Source organism: Patagioenas fasciata, chromosome 10, assembly GCF_037038585.1.
Source record: "Patagioenas fasciata isolate bPatFas1 chromosome 10, bPatFas1.hap1, whole genome shotgun sequence".
Classification (NCBI taxonomy): domain Eukaryota; kingdom Metazoa; phylum Chordata; class Aves; order Columbiformes; family Columbidae; genus Patagioenas; species Patagioenas fasciata.
Window position 1 is genome coordinate 10,350,132 of NC_092529.1, and position 17,347 is coordinate 10,367,478.

General features: G+C 39.1%; 1 protein-coding gene across 1 annotated transcript; it reads right to left on the reverse strand.

Annotated features, from left to right (window-relative positions):
* Positions 1-611: 611 nt before the first annotated feature.
* On the reverse strand, positions 612-14,380 carry RFT1 (RFT1 glycolipid translocator homolog). The gene is made up of 13 exons (XM_065845617.2): positions 14,227-14,380; positions 14,014-14,099; positions 13,361-13,477; positions 11,325-11,514; positions 10,648-10,749; positions 9,541-9,675; positions 8,574-8,652; positions 8,248-8,298; positions 6,788-6,918; positions 5,587-5,731; positions 3,256-3,361; positions 2,486-2,735; positions 612-1,699 (listed from the first exon to the last, which is right to left on the reverse strand). Exons 1-13 carry the CDS (start codon positions 14,278-14,280, stop codon positions 1,535-1,537), a joined length of 1,611 nt encoding a protein of 536 aa, XP_065701689.1. The 5' UTR covers positions 14,281-14,380; the 3' UTR covers positions 612-1,534.
* Between the last annotated feature and the right edge of the window lie 2,967 nt (positions 14,381-17,347).

The window sequence follows — 17,347 nt, forward strand, 5'->3', positions numbered from 1 at the left end:
TGTTACGTTCTGGGTTCTCCATGATAATGTTTTAATCACCAAATTCTCATTTAAAGTATCTCTGGTGATAATCTCCAAGTGAAAATTAACAGTTTAGAAAATGTTTCTAACAGAACCAAACCGAAGACAATGATACCAGAATGCATTTTACACTTGGAGCTACGGTTGCCACAATGCCATGACAGTCAAGTATTTTTTAAGCCATGGCAGGATCTGCAGAGATACTATATAAACTATTAGAAAAGCTTCCGACTGTATGTGTCTGATCACATATTTTTAATTGCTTGACATGTTTTGGTCCATCCAAACACTGCAATGGAACACTGATAATTATAAACCTGCCACTTGTACATTCTGAAACTGCCAAATTCAGATCTTAGGTCAGCAATAAAATACACTATTAGTGAATCTAACATAGCCTAACATCTAATTTTACAACTTCTGAACGTCCACATTTTCAATGATTAAAAAAAAAATTTCAAAGGTTGAGACTGAACAAGTACCAAGACATGAGGTAAACTAGTTGCAACACATGAACCATTATCTACCCAATAATTAAATATGCATAAGTCCTTGAAAGAAATCTCGTTAAATATATTTTAACATTTGACTTCACAGACAAGATAAAAACATTTTTATTGAGACAATTTTGCTTGTGCTGAGATTTAAAATCTCAGATAAAACCAAAAACAATGGAGTGAAAGTAAGAAGTTTTATTATTATTAACGTCTGGAACTTCAGAATCCAAGTGACTGTACTTCACACCTTCTCTAAAACACTGCTCAAAGCCCCTTTTCCTTTTAGCTGAAGCTTCAGAGTATTTTTGACAAATCAATCAATACCCTCATAAATGAGTGATAGGAATGAAATAATCTTACAGTTACTAGACACATGCTGTGTATTCCATTAATTTCCTTGTAAACAAAAAACCTCCTGCTCACCACTTCAGGCTTCAAAACCCTGACACCACAATCTCCATGCACTGCATTAGGTTCTGCTTCAGGAACAGTTACAGTGCTATTGGCCCTTGCTCTAGTGGTGTCTTCAGCTTTTGTGTTGTGGGTTTGTGTTTGGGGTTGGTGGTTTGGGGTTGTTTTGGTTTTGTTTTTTGTCAGACCATTTATTTTCTAACCAGTTAAGCAGCCCACCATAGCAAATAAGGGCATTCTTAATTACATGTTAAGATGTAAGCCATATGACTCCTCTGCACACGTACCCCATTGGTAAGAACAGGTGCTCTATGTGAAGTCTGCCAACTAGGTTATATCAGAAGGGTGTATGGTAGCTCTACATTCATTACCAAAGAGGCCTTTGAAGAGAAGGTTAGAAAAGAATGATGCATAAAGAGAAAATTACTCATCTCTCTTTCACTGTTCAGAAGACAAAATAATATTCAGTTGGCAATCTTCTATATTGCCACTCCGATAACAAGAACTCAAACACATGTGGAAACCCTTCTCCATGTAGATCTTACGCAAAAAAATATAGCCCTTTACTGCAAGCATGTGCAAGAATTGTTCTGCACACGAGCATTTCACGTTCCTTTCTTCATATACCGGGAGAGGAACTGGCTTCTGACGAAGTGGACCAGCTTGGTCTCTGTGCAGAACATAGTAATGACGGTTGCTGCAAAGCACAGAGCCCCCACGCTGATGTGCACCAGCCTCGCCATCCACCCCTTATCGCAGCAAAACATCACCTAAACAAAGGAAACAAGCAAGTGCAGAAAAACTGGTCAGCACAAAGTAGATTTACCACCTCAGTACACAACCAGGTCCAACACCTCTCTCAACCATGCTAACACCACTGTCAAGCTGAGCGCTGTTTTGCCACATGCACTGATCCTACAATATATTGTCTTGGGTAGTCACAACACTTGCCTTCTTAATAAAAATTCCATCAGCAAAACACGAGCACTCAGATACCTGATAAATGTGGAAGTTACTATTACATGCAGAAATATGTTAATTGAGATATTAGGAAAAGTCCGCTGGCGCTATTACAAAAGTCTGCTACTTTGCAGCAAGTATTAGGCTATTTTCTAACGAAACCCACTGGAAATCTCCCATTCCAAAATACAAAGCTCTTGTAGCCTGAATAAATGTAAAAATCATGCTCTTGGCGATTTTTGTTTCTGTTCTTGTTTTGGTTGGTTTTCTTCTATCACTTTATTACAGCATTTTTACTAACAGTTTATTTGCGCTACTGAAAATTTCCATTATGAAGAACTAAAGACATGGATTTATGTACAGGCAGCAGAAAAGTGCTAAATTTTATTTTACTTATGGGATACACCTTCTACAGGTGGCAGAGTTAACTTTGTATCAAAGATAAAATCTCTCATTACTGTATCTTGCCTCGCCTGTAATGGAAGTCTTCCAGCCTACCCTCAGTCTTTTTTGCTAATGATGTCTCTGCACGTGGACACAAAAGTCATTTGGCGTTAACTTTCATGGTAAAAACAAGATCTGAAAAGGACACTTACCTCAGAGAAACCAGTTATTACTCCACTTATGATATAAACAAGCAACAAAACTGGTGAGGGAAGCAAGCCTGCCAGAGGTCGGTAGGTGCTTTCTTTGAAGTAATTGTAGATATAGTGGGTGCTGTGAGCTATTCGAATACCCATGTTAAAGCAGTTGGCGAGGATAAAGCCGACGCTGCCATGCCAGCGGGTCAAGAAATAAGAGATGCACAGAAACGTGAAGGACAAGGCCAGCATAACAAAATTGTACCTAGGAAAAAAATGGCAAAACTTTGTATACAGTTCCAGTATTTACTAACTTAACCTCTGAAGAAATACCCCAATTTATTTTCCAAAATAAGGAACAGAAATTCTCTTACCATCTCCTAATGAAAAAAAGACAAATTTCAGAACAGACATGTTAATAAAACAATTAACTGAAAGAAAGGAAAATACATCAAACAAATTAAACTGAGAACTACATTATGTGAAGGAAATTTTATTTCACTCGGCAACTGTCTACTCACTTGAGAAAGTCAAATCCAGGAAGAATAGTTAACAATGTAAAAACTCATGGAGTTTTTGCTATTTTATTTTAGGTGTGTATTGAACAAAAATAACGTCCAACAAGATGATGCTTTATTTAGCTTCTTTTCCAAACAGTGACTTTGCAAACAAGTTCACACTTTTAAAGGGTCATGCAAGCAGCCCTTGTTCTGTTTCTGTACTGAACTCCAAGTGAACCATATGCACATTAATTACAGGGATATTCTGCAGACACTATTTCCTACCTGTCTACCTCTTCTTTGCACATCAAAGCAAACGTAAAACATTCTGTTACTCCATTGACAGCAAGAAATAGGACATATAAAGAGTAACATCGGAGGAGATCCGGACCTAAAAAGCAATCAGAATGAGAAGCAGATTATTGTCTCTTTTATAAAACCGCATTGTTTTTACACTCGTTAAGAGATAAGTTGTAATGTTATCACTAATAATGAAAACTTAAGGTCATTTGAACACTTCTTCTGTCTAGGCATCTTGATATGAACACAAGTAAACAAGGCAACATAAAACCCCAAACACCCCAAAGCAGCAGTTATTATAGTAACAGAAAATATATCTTTTACTAAAATGCTCTTTTTGATGGATATATTTCCTAAATGAAAATCAACATTTACCATAACCCAAATATTTTATTGTACAGAAATCTGTGGAAATTAATCCAATAGTCCTTATGAGGTACTAAAAGCAATACAATGTACATATCGAACCCAACACTAAGAAAAACAGAAAGGCTGCCCAAAACATTCAAAACTGCTAGATGAAAAACAGTGTTTGGATTTTTATGGGTCAGAGATCATTTATACACGACTTCAAAATCCTCCATTCAGACATCAATCTTTTTCTTGTCCTTTAGAAACTATAACACTGGGGGAAAAAAATCCCATGCTTTTTACCAGGTTAGTGTGCATCCGTGAATATTCATTCTTTCTTGATGGAAGCAATGTAGTTCATATTATTGTGTCTCCTCCTGTTTCTGTTCTAATGGACAACTGCCCAGTGAGCAGTAAATACACTGCAGATATGGGGCAGAGCTGAAGGCTTTCAAGTTTGCATAAAAAACATTAGGTTACAGAGCACTCAGAAATTTAAAAAATATATATCCATTAATATCTGGACAAGTAAGTCAGTACACATGCTCAACATTTCATTTTCATAGATTATCATTATGTGAAACAAAATAAAATTACTTGTGAGTCATTTCCTAAACAGAGTCCTTTTCAGTCAAGTAAGCATGTCTGAAAGATTAAGCCCAGACACTCATTCTTGAAGAGGGACAGAAGACACTTTCTTCATAAAAAGTTGGCTGTCGGAGTCCAGAATGGCAATCTTCCACAACATTTGCTTTCAAAACCAGAAACAAATCTAATAGAACCAGCAGAAAGACAACTCAAAACAAAACACTCAAGTTATTAACACTTTTTCTTGGTTATGCAGACACAGGGTTTTCCTTAAAATCACTATAGAAATCAAGCACCACCTTCCAAATGACATGTAAGGGGTTTAAAGCAAAAACATGTAAATGTTTAATATTTAAAAACAGGAAAGTGTCCAAGGGATTAGAATATAGCAAATGATCTTAACACTGAATAAGGTAATTACAAGTGATTTTAATACCCAATAGGCCACATTCTAAGGTTATGGTTTGAAGGTGCAGAACTCTGCCAGGTGCAGCTTTCTTCAACACACTATCCTGTCACATGCTTTCATCTTCCCTGTAGCTTTCTCCGAATTGTAACAGATGTGAAATGGAAAGTGCAAGCTGGACCCTCCCACCATGGCACACACACAAAGTTTCCAGACAGAAATGGAACAAAAAAGCTCCCTGGAGGAGCTGCTAGATCTTCACCCAAGGCAGATCAGATAGGAACCAAGATATTACACAGGGCTCAGCTACAGAAGGCAGATTGGTTCTTCTAGCAGGAGCTACTGGAGGTCAATGACAAAGCACTGGAAGAGCCCAAGAAAACTCCAGGCTACAATTTGTGTGTTTGTGTTACGAAGAAGGAATTAAATGAACATCTACTTTCTCTCCTGAAAATCCAAGGTGACCTACCAATTCCTTGACTGCTTCCGCGGACAGGTTTGTAAAACTTACCCCTCAATATGTACAACTATAGCAAGATTGTTACCATCATGTGGTTTAGCACTATTAAATAAGTATTGTTGTTTCTAGGTCAGTTTGTTATATAGCTTGGGTGTAAGTGGAGTGTGAAAAGTTGCTGTTGTTATAAACAGCTGGAGTTATAATTTTACATCATGGAGTAGCCAAACAATCCTTTAAAACGTTCTTTTCCAACAATGTGAAACTGCAGGAAGGTACAGTCCCAAATCTCATCGTATTTCTTTAGAGGTCCTCAGTATATTTTAGCTTAAGCTGACAACATACTAAACATGTGATTACAAAGGCAAGAGTTCTGGATTCAGACAAACTCACTCACTGATTTCGGCAGGATTTTTATAGAAAAAAAAATTCTGCTGATTTACTCAAGAATGCATAATAGCTGCAGTTTCTCTTTTTGAAGGATGGTTTCTTTGCCAGTTTTATAAATCTTTACCTGTTCCAGAACTGAGCATTGAGCCTCCATAAATATCCAGAGCCAGCTGAGAATAGGCAAAGCCAAAAACCATGATGGTGAGGCCAATGAGAAGCACAAGTTTCAACAGCAGTTCTAATACATTTGCGGCCATAGCAACGTCATCCTGAAAAAAAAAGAAAGTTGTAGCCAATTACATGAATCAGAATCCATCTATTACTTATTTTCACACAGAAAAGCTACTTCACAGAAAAATCAAAGTTTGCACAGCATAAAAAGGTGTGAAATCTATCCTTCGTTATTGAATTATCCATACACTTGGTCTTAACTTCCAACGACTTTTATATATTATTCCTTTCTACGTTTCATACATTACAAATTCTACACAAATATTAGCCATGAACACATCTGTTCAAGAAGATGTGCAAACAGCACTTGCACCTGTTTAACCATCAGTAAATGGCACGCACAGCACGTGCCCAAGGCCACGGGCTGAGTCAGCAGTAGGGTCAGGTTTTTATTGCTGCACAGCACTGGCCACACCAGAACAAATAACTTGTCAGTTCTATCACCTCTTTATAAGAAGCGTTCTTGTAATTCTTCTGATATAATTTCACTACACTGACTGAAAACTCATAATCATTTTGCCAGTTATACATATCAGGTTCACTATGTATAAGATATACATATACGTATGCCATTCTTAGCCCACCAATAACCTAAGACATGGGATTTGTTTAACTGTGTGCTGATGTGCAAGTAGTAGAATTACTGAAAAAAGTTGTCACAATATGAAACAAAAGCCCAGGCTGACTTCATGACTGATCAAGAATTTCTTATCTAGAGCACATACAAATATTACTCTATTAAACTAAGCTCACGTTCATTTAACCACTGATACTCCACGTACAATTCAAAAGCTCTAAGTCTATATGGAAATACATGGTACTGTGTGGTTTACATCACACAGTTCACAGTAACTTCTGCTACAATACAAGGCAGTATTATGCCATTGCATATCTTTGTTTCTATTTCATTAGCACTTCTCCTATTTTCTTTTCAGCCCAGCCTCACTCAACATTTTTGTTCTCCAACTTTTCCATTTTAACAGCCTTTCTACTCAAATTTAAACATACATTTCTACCAGTCACACTTCTGTGATGCAACTTATTTGTAACAAAAATCATGTATTTGATGTGCCATTAATCCAAAATAAACATACCTGCTTCTGATCCTTTACATTCTTGCCTCTTTCCAACACTTTTGCAAAAAAGACATAAAAACTCTCCTCAATAGGCAAGAAGACAAACCTGGCCACCAGTGAACCAAGATTATTCACGATATCATATACACCTTAACAAAAACAAACAAAAACAACATAGTACCAGTCTATTTTTTTACATGCATTTCAATTCCAAGTCCTTAACAATGACATGAATTCTAATTTAAAATTTCCACTGAACAAAGAGAAAACAAGTAGAATTCGGTGCAACGCTAAAGCAGTATTCCCTAAATATTCTGACAGTCCCAGAAACCACAGCTCAAAATTGCACCGCTTGCTACTGGCAAGGACAGGACAAAAGCACCAACTACAGAGATGTGAGCCTAGGAACAGCACCAAGTCACATTAAAATTCCAACTGCAGAGGAAGGCAAAAGTTCCTGATGAATTTCACTGGATGGGAACAGGAGCATAAGGATCTACCGATACAGGAGAAGAGAGAACTCTCTCTTCTTAGGGTGAGGTTGCTCTTTCTTTTTACTTTCACAAAGTGGAACAGCAATACCACATGACATTTCACCGGCACTTCCATCCTCTGCAAGATATTGCTCTAAACCTGCCAAGACACTTACTGTACATATACATGTACACACAGTACAGTCATTGAGAGCATATGAAGTCAGGCATAAGTGCTTTACATATTCACTGGGAAATAACAGAATAAGGTTCTGCCTGATTTCATAGGACCTGGAACCAATGTTTCCCAACATTTTGAGAGTACAGGCATGTTTGTACTCGTTGCCCTGTTAAAGATCCTTCAAGTAAGAGGCAGTTCAATTGTTCTGCAGGGGAGAATCAAAAGCGGCCACAGTTACTGACTGTAAACACATATACTCAGTATTTATGGGGGAACATACTATTGCCAGTAATTAAATGTAATAACCAGCGAAGAAACTTCTAACAGTGAGCCAACAATTACAGTCTATTTTCCCTCCCAAAGCTATCAAGACCCAAGGTGCTGCCAACTCAGTCATCTCAACAGCTACCGCCACACATTATTCCATAACCACTGAATTCTTTTACAGAACATAATAGACTTTTGAGATGCAATGTGATAAACAATGATGTTGTCACCATAACAGCTAACAAAGATTGAAGAGAACAAACAGAATTACACTGAAGACAGGCAACTATAACACATCAGATACTAATGAAGTTGTTTCTTTGTTTTTAAAAAAAGGAACAGGATACATGGCATCCCGTATCCAATTGAAAAGTTTTGATCAAAAGAAAAAATCCAGGATCTTAAATAAAATTCTCCATAATGTATCTCAAAGTCACAAAAGCTTTGAAATCTTTCCAGATTTTCAAGTTATCTTCAAATACTTTAAGTCATTTTCAGAACCATATGAAGAGCAGTGACTAAGAACTGTCACCATTCCACAACACCATCACACTTACCCTGATCTCCAAAATTTAACACATTCAAAAAAGTCATCACATATCGTTCACCTGTAAGTTCAAAATAAAGAACTTAAGAATAAGTCCCTAAATCTTTCTCAGTATTTGTTCAGACACTTCAAATATTAAGCATTCAAGAGAAAGTCAAGCAGGCCAGCACCTAATTCACAACACCCTCAAAAACTTCTTTCAGGTTGGTAACATTTGTTGTCAGCAACCTCTGAAAGTCACACACCCACACATCCCCCAGCTTTTTCAAGCTTTAAGTCAATTTTATAAAAGCATTCACTAGCCTTTCTCCATCACAACTCTATATCAAGCCTCACCCTCTGTCAAAATCTGTTTCAAGAAGGATTGTTTGAAGAAGCTCCAAGTCAACCGTGCTTCCTTCCAGTTAACAAAGGTCTGCAAAAAAAAAATTTACTGACATGTTAGAAAAATTATTGAAACTACAGAGCAGAAATAGAAAATATAAAGCCAGTACAATACCCTAGGCTAGCTATAAATGTACTGATGAGGAAAACGCACAATGTCATAGCTACAAAACAACTAACCTAAAATATTGCTAAATTCAGGCACCAGCATCACTCTGATCTGACAAATACTTTTTCCCTTGCTGAAGATCACTGCTGTTGCAGATGAAGTACCCAAACAAGTTTTCTGCCAAAAGTACTTAGAGACAGGAAAAAAGGCCCATGCTGTTTGACATGCCAATAGAACTTCCAGCTTCACTGTAGATATCAATTGTTTAGTGCTCTGCAAACTGTCCCCACAAGTCTTGCAATCAATAACTACCTCTCTCTTTTCAAGCTGCAAATCTTTTTCAAAGCATCTGCTTCCTCTCTGTCTTTTCACCTCTTTCTTTGCCTCATTTTGAGAGGACATGAGAGATATTGGAGCATCTGTGGGGTGCTGTGTACCACATTTATTTTCCGGAAAAGTCCAAGGGCCGAAATCCATGGTAAGATGCTTCTGGTTTCTTTACTGCCTCAGATCTAGTAACACCCGGTCATTCCCCTGCACACTGCAGATGTCCTGTCTCCAGTATATGGTTTGTGCAAAGATACTAAAAGCCACGCCAGCTATGAGCCCACCACAAAGAGGTCAAGCTTCATAAATTTTTCTTCTGAAAAGGATTTTATTAATACAAACCATAAACAGATATTTTTTAATCAGTCATAACTTCTACAGTGCAGAGATATTCTCAAAATAACTTAACTCCACTATCTCAAACTAATTTTCAAAACTCTCTCAAGAAAAACCTAAAATCAAGAAATAGACTGTGCAACCCACCTCATCTTCCACCAAGTTAGGTAATAGAGCTTTCATTCTAGCAACTGGAAATGACTTCTTTGTTGCTTCAGGAGACCCCAGAAACATCATAAAATACATTACATAGCACATTACCAGAACACTGACATATAAAAGCTGGAAAGACAGGGGAGAGAAAAAAAAACAAGCAATGATATAAAATTAACTTACAAATGCAGAATCACACACTAGAATTACATACTAGAGTTCCAAATTCAGAGAGAACAAAATGTAATGAGTAGCCCTTATTCCTGTCAAATTTTAAACTAGGTAAAGACTTCAATTCCCCCAAGAAGTTGATTCATTTTTTTAATCTGCACGTTATCATATCTCTTTGCTCTCTATTCTATTCAGCGTTTTTAGAACAATGATTTGAAGTCCAATTTTAAATCAATTATTTGCTCAGTCCAAGAATCAAGTTGACAGAGTAGCTACCATCTACATCTCTTTCTTCGATCAGTTATGAACTCCCTACTACAGCCACTGCAAACACTGAACAAAAAACAATCAAATAATCATGTTTTCATTTCTACACAAACTGCTACTTGACAGGCCACAACCCTACCTTTCCGGTGCCGTTATATCCATTCTTCGTTGTGGTAAAGAAGATGTTTTACTGCACATACATATTACACATGTTTAGTACCTCCTGTTAAGGTGATACAGGTTGGTGGTACAGGCTGATAAAATTACATACGCTTCTAATCTTCTATACAGTCAAATCCAAAGTCTAACAATTCTGAAGCCAGGTGGTAAACGAAAGTCCTCAAGCATTTGAAAGTATAACTCATTAAGAAAGAGTCAACATAAAGCTTATACAGAATAACGTAACCTCATTTGCATACAACGTACCTTCACAGACAGAACAAGGTGCTTTCATTCTCATCCATTAAACCGCCTGGGGTCAAAATGCCAAGTCAAGAACAAGTATCAGGAAAATACTGATCACAGGTGCTAAACCATAAACCTCCCAGAAAAATTCTCTCTCACTCCTCAAACTTATTTAGTAGGTTAAATGTCAAACACAGCAGCAAGCAAAAATTCAGATGAATCAAGAATTTATAGAAAAAGAGAACAAAGGAAACTTACCTGAGCCAAGGAAAAAATGTAGAGGCCCCACTGAGGATAAAGCACTACTAAAATAACCGTCAAAATGCATTTTGACACTACTGAGAGGCTTTCAGCAATTACCTTTAAGAAAGAGAAAATAGAGAAGGTTTACTTTCTGCCAACTTAACTGCATACAAAAACTTAAAGTACATTAGTTACACACACAGGATTTATGTAGGAATACAAGATTTTCAAGCTCAGTGTGACTTTATCACAGTTATTTTCTGCTGAGCTGACCATCTTAGTCTGTAATTTCTCGGTAAATTTTCTATTCTCATTTCGCGATTCCGCCATTGCACTTTCTCAGTCCTTTGTACAGGACATAAGGGAGAAAATTTTGCTTGAGGCAATCATGTTCTCAATTGGTACATTTCACAATTTCATACCAACAACCAAAATGCAAAACTGACGGAATTGTGTGCCTCTCCCTCCAATTAAAACTCACAAGTATTTAATGTCACTAAGGCAATAATTCATAAATAAACCAACTTTCTTCCTTCAACAGGTACAAAATCATATCTATGTTACACCTGAACAGTACACACAGGTTCATTTTTAAAAAACTTGAGTATACAAAGATCTAGCTCAGGAATTCATTCTTTTCAATAAAGATAATTCCCCCCACACACACATGCACCCCCACATACTCTACTAACCTTAAGTCTCACAAACAAATGAGCTTGTGCTAAAACCCAGAATGGTTCTCCCAGAAGTTCAATAATTGCAGAAAGACCAAAGGCCACTACACCAGCCTGATAATGAGGAACCACAGATGGATCAGGTACTTCAAGCAAGTGTAGCCAAACTAAGCCCAAGAAAATAGACCAAAAAACACCAAGAGGGACTCTAAAAAGTTAACATAAAAATCAATAGATACGTTATTTAAGCAGAAAAAACAGCCAAGACAAGTAGATTAAAATTTCACATATTACCAAAATAATTTAAAAAAAAAGCCTTAAGAAATTAATTTAACACCAAGAATACTTTTTTTTGTAACACACATTTTTAAGGTATTCTTTTGCAAGACAAGGAAAACATTTTACTGCCTTGCTGATTTTCTACTGAAGAATCTAACATAAGGTCAACTATCTGCATTTCTTGTTCCCTAGGAATGAACAACTCTGACCCCATATCAGCTGACAGAATACTGCAAACCCCTCACTACTGCCATTTTTGTAGCCTGTGGTTACCAAGGGTTTGGCAGACAAGCTTCACTGGATCTTGCTGTAACAGAAGATGCCACCACTCCAACTGCTCATCTCACTCGTTCAGAAATCACTGGTTCTCCAGAGAGCAGAGTGAGCAGAAGGAAAGGCACGCCTGCACCTCCAGTACGCCAGCTCACAATACTCCACAGTAGCTCAGAGCCACTTTGACTAGCGACTGCAGCTAAAAAGCCACACTGAGCGCAGTGGTGCAGACGTGCGTTACCTTCCGTTGACCCTGCCGCAGGAACACACGCTTCTGGCAGAGAGCAGAAAGTTTTACATCATTGCGGCAGAATCTATTTCACCCCTTCCATTATCAGATCCCTAAGGTATTTGAAATCAATCTCCTAAGGCATATTTCAGATCCTTCAAGAGCATTAATCTTCTTTTAAAGTTATACGTCTCTATGAGAAAGAAAAAAATAAAGTTGCACACAGTCATTGTTAATTATCATTTAATGTCCACTTGAAAGGCTGCCAAATATCAGAAAACTGATTATAATGAACAGTGAAGAGAACAGATCTAATGCTTTTTAAAATACTAGTATTAAGCCTATCCCTGGAAGGGATAATCCTGCTTCTTTATACCTGGATGCAGATAACGATGCACAACCTCCCATTCCTGGGTCAGATCTAATTAACAGCTGTGTGGTTCCAGAGGAGGTGAGCAGGGTGACCCAATGGAAGATCACTGTTATTTCAGGCAGGGGTAGTTTTCCACCACATCAGACAGGTAAACTTACTTTTCAACCCACCTAATTGTGGCTGCACAGCTGTGAGATCTGACAGAGCATAAGTGGCAGGGAAGTGGGTCCAGGAACCAGAAGGGAGAAACAAGTCATAAAATCCACTTAGCTGCAATGTACGATTACACTCTGTGGCTGCAGCTTCACATAGACTCTAAGCTATCTACTTTCTGCTATAAACAGCACTGCAGTTGAAAGTAGTAGTCCTGGTTGCTCCCTGTTTAATTCCAATCCTTTCTTTCACCCTTTCACACCCCTCCTATCCAAAACATTTCTGTTTCCATACCATTAAACTGCATCATGGCCTAAGACACCCAAAAAAAGAGTTTGAGGAAAAAAAACAAAATCTCTAAAGCAGCTTCACAAATACAATCGAGTAATAAAGGAGCAAGACTGAGCAGACAGAGGGGAAAAAAAAGTAAAGAACTATGTATTTGTGCAAGAGGATTTTCCTTTAACAGCTACAACAAAAACGAAACTCGAGGCAAGATGACAGAACAAACTCCTGAGAACACCTTTGGCAACGCACTTTCCCACGTGCTCCTAAAAGAGATCAAGTCCATAAGTGCTAAAGCAACAGACTTGACCAGCTCCTGCATTAGTCCCAAAACATGCCTGAGGCTACTAAATGGCCAATGCTAAAATAATTACCTCAGTAAATAAATACCTGCTCTAATTTTGTGAGCACTCAGACAAGAATTAGACAGAAGTTCTAAGTAAATTTTTAAAGGTATCTTACGTCAGCCACAATAGATTAATTGTTTTGGTCCAGTTTTGCTTTGTACTTCCACTCAAACACGCTCTGCGAAATGCCTCCCTGGCCAGGAAGACAACCGTTGAATACAGCAGAGTCAGCCTAAAGGAGGTAAAGTACAAAAAAAAATTATTTCATTACACACTACTTCTGAAATCCTTCATGCAGTAGCATCACTGACAGGTTTTACGCAGGACTGCCTGACAAACAAGTCAAACAAGTATGTGAAGCAAACATGGGGCTAAGAGGTAAGTTATCACCATCTCCTAAAAAAGGAGGGAAGTAGTTACATGCAATTATTCCAATGGAAAAAATACCTGAAGTGCGCTATAAACCTAAAAAGCATTTGCAAAATGTATTGTATAGCAACAGCATGCAGTACACAGCCATGCCCAGTTTTTCCTTAACAAGCTGATGGTTTAACACAGAAAATAGGCCAGCAACGGCTCCGTTTCTGGCCAAAACAAACTCTCAGACATTCAACCGATAAACACTCTAAACCACTTAACAGTAAATTAACCAGCGTTAAGCAAAGCGACAGGCCACGCAGAGCGCAGACCCCGAGCTCCTACACCAAACACCGAGAGCAGAAGCCCCGCGGGGTTCCGGGCCCGGGGGCGCTGCAGCCGCCTCCCCACCTGACGTTGACCACGCCGAGCAGCTCCCTGGACAGGTACCGCAGGGTGAAGGCGTTCAGCCCGAACGTGACTGCCCGGAACAGCACCTGTGGGGGAAGCCGCACGGGAAACTCCTGCGGGCCGAGCGGCGCCGAGGCGGCTCCCGCCAGGCCCCGCAGGGGAGGAGGAGAAGGATGAGGAGGAGGAAGAAGGCGGCCCGGGGCGGCCCCGCACCTGCAGCAGGGCGCTGGAGGACGCCAGCCGGGTGGTCTGGCCCAGCACGTCCATGGGCTCCCGCCGGCAGCAAATGGCGCCGTCGCGCCGCGATCGCGTCAGCGCGGCTGGGACCGCCCCGGGCGGGACGCGGGCACGGAGCCCACGGGCTGTGCTCCTCCTGCTACAGCACGAACGAGCCCTACTCAGGAGCGCTTCGGATACAAGTGGTTAACTTCCAAAATACTCCGGTCAGCTCAGGTGCCAAAACTAACGTTCAGCGCCAGCTTTCTGCTTCACAAGCAGGAATTCCGCTAGAACCACCCCCAAAAACGGCACCCTGGCTCATGAGAAGGTACATCATATTAAATAGCATTTTCTGACAAGCGCTGTTTTCCAGAGATCTCTGACATATCTCCATGCGAGTTTCACCAGTTCTTTTCTAAACTGAGGGTAAACCCACCAGTCTTCCCTAAATTAAGGAGAAATACAATCAAAAGTGAGGTACAGCACCCTCACTGCTGCAAGAGGAAAGCATCTCACCTCAAAAAAATAAAAGTCCCCTTCAATAGAAAAGATGCAACTGAAGTTGCATCAACAGGCTTGAACAGAATAATACACTGACTTTAAGTCTTCCAAACAGGTAAGACTTCAGACTCAGTGTAAATCAGCACAATAGTTCCAGACTATTTCAGATTATTATTTAAGCAGCAATATATAAAGAGATTGTATCTTTCTATGTTACAGAACATTCCCTTCAAAAGCATAGTAATATTTTTCGCTCAGAAGTCACACAGCAATGCTACATTTGAACTAAAAACTTCATGTCTAACAGCAGCTGTTAAAAAAGTGTTTTCAGAGCAGGGTGAAATACCTGAGCCTTACTTGATTACCACTTCATGACAGAATATGAACAGCAATAGTTTATATCAGGATCTTGAAAAACTAAAACAACCAAAATTCTTCAAGCTCAAGCAAAGAAGCCATCACTACACCAATGTTCTCCACCTCTGAGGCATCACACCCACCACTTCATTCCTTACCTGTTCAGAGTGAAGTTTTTCAGATTTTTTCCTTTGGTCATTTTTCCTGATAACAGTCTTTAGGCAATCTGGAAGTGATGTACAGATGTGGATGTACACGGCCCAGGAGTATATCCTATGAATTATTTTAAGTGTGACACTAATATTTGGAACACCTAACTTGAAAAGTCTAACAAAAAGGTTATTATCCCATCATAAAGATGGGGAGATGGGGACAGAGAGAAGAAACTGAGCTGTGCTGGTAATTGCAGAGACAGGAAGAGATCTCAGAGATTTGGGGTCATAGAAAGGTGTTCTAGCCAGAGGGGAGGAAACATCACCTCCTCCCCTCTCCTTTAGGCAGTTTTCCAGTTCTCAAATGGAAAAGGCAATTAAAAATATTGTTCCAACTCAGGCTCAGGGCTTTTCTTAGGGGCAGTGATGGTGGCAGCAGAAATGAAGAGTATGTTATGGGTTGTGCTGATGTCAACAGGGGTGGCTGAACTGTGTGAATTAAAACTCATCACAAACTACCAGATATGCTGCACAGGGGCATCTGAGGAGCATGAAGCTGCAGCATCTATCAAACGCTACTGTAAAGATTCATGTTATTCGCTGTACAGATATACAAACATTTTCATGACAAAAAAGTAGAAACCTTCAAGGAATAAACCACAACAAACTAGTGTGGTAACAGGAGGCAACAGCCTGACATTTTCAGGCATCTGCCATTGGCAAAAGTGACAACTAGTGATGATTTGTTGGACAGTTTGGCTTGTCACCTCAAAACAGAAACAGCTACAAAACATGGGGAGGTGGAAAAAGAGGGGAAAAAACTGTAACTTCAACTGGTTTTAATAAGAACCGGCTTTTCCACTTACACCCTTTTGGCACTAATGCATCTAAGCCACTAGATGGCAAACGGCCTTCGAGGCAGCAAGACACTGCTCTGGCCGCCCAGCACATGCTCCGGGTTACACTGAAACCGAGGATTTTCACTCCAATAGCATCTTTCAGATTCCACTGCAGGTTGTCAGAACAACAGTTAGAATAGGCCAACTCATAATAGTAATGTGGCACGTCACAAGTCAAAACCAGAGTAAGAGCAGCATTTCAAACTTACAAATTGCTAACTTGATTTTATTCAGAACTGTGTGTGAGCAGGCTAAACAACTGAGCAGACAAAAAAATGCCTTTTTTTTTTTAAAACACAATTTGAGAATAGGGATAACTTAAAGAAGGACCAAGTTATTGAACTGGCATACAGTGTCAAGAAAGCTTCACAAGAATACGCAGTCAAACAATTGCTCTCCAATTCCCACAGCACGCAATGCTCACTTAGAACATTCCCGCATCCTCTCACCACAACCCCTTCTGGTTGTCCTGAGGCAACTGTTTGTGGCAGCACACTCTATTAAGAGTTGACTTTCCTTAACAGCAAAGAAGGTAAGAGAAACTACTTCCAGAGTCAGGCTGCATCTGCAACTGAACTAGGCTGGCTGTTCCTCCAGCACAGAACACTGTTATTACTAGAGGTATATGGAACCTCTATGGCAGAGAGAACCTCTTCAATCTACTCCAAAATTAAGCTAGTCCAAAAAGACCAGACAGTTGTATATACACACCTTAGAATGACTTGGGACTGTTCCTTCAGACTTTCTAAACTTGTGTGTCATGGTGCTCAGTAACTGTGTTCCACTTGAGATACTGTATTTCATTACCCTGTTAACCAAGTATTTCAAGAGGAAAGGTGGACTTTGACTTCCAATATAAATTTGACTTTGACTTTCTTTATATAAATTGATAGTAGCACAGAAAATTTAAAGAGCAGTTAGAGACCTTCCATAATGTCACTTCCTCAGAAGGGAAATCATCTTCAGCTGAAGTATTATAGCTAATTTCCTTCAGGAAAAAAATCCCAAATTAATGACAAAGCAAGACTCGGAAGCAGGAATCTATAAAATTAGCAGTTAGACCTTGAATCAAGCCTCATCAGTTGTGACTTCTCATCTGTTCTAAAACAAAGATCTCATTGCAGAAGCAAATCAAATCAGTAAATCAAATCAAAAGGATCAATAGCAAATTTGCATTTTATTAACCCAAATCAATACTGCACTTTA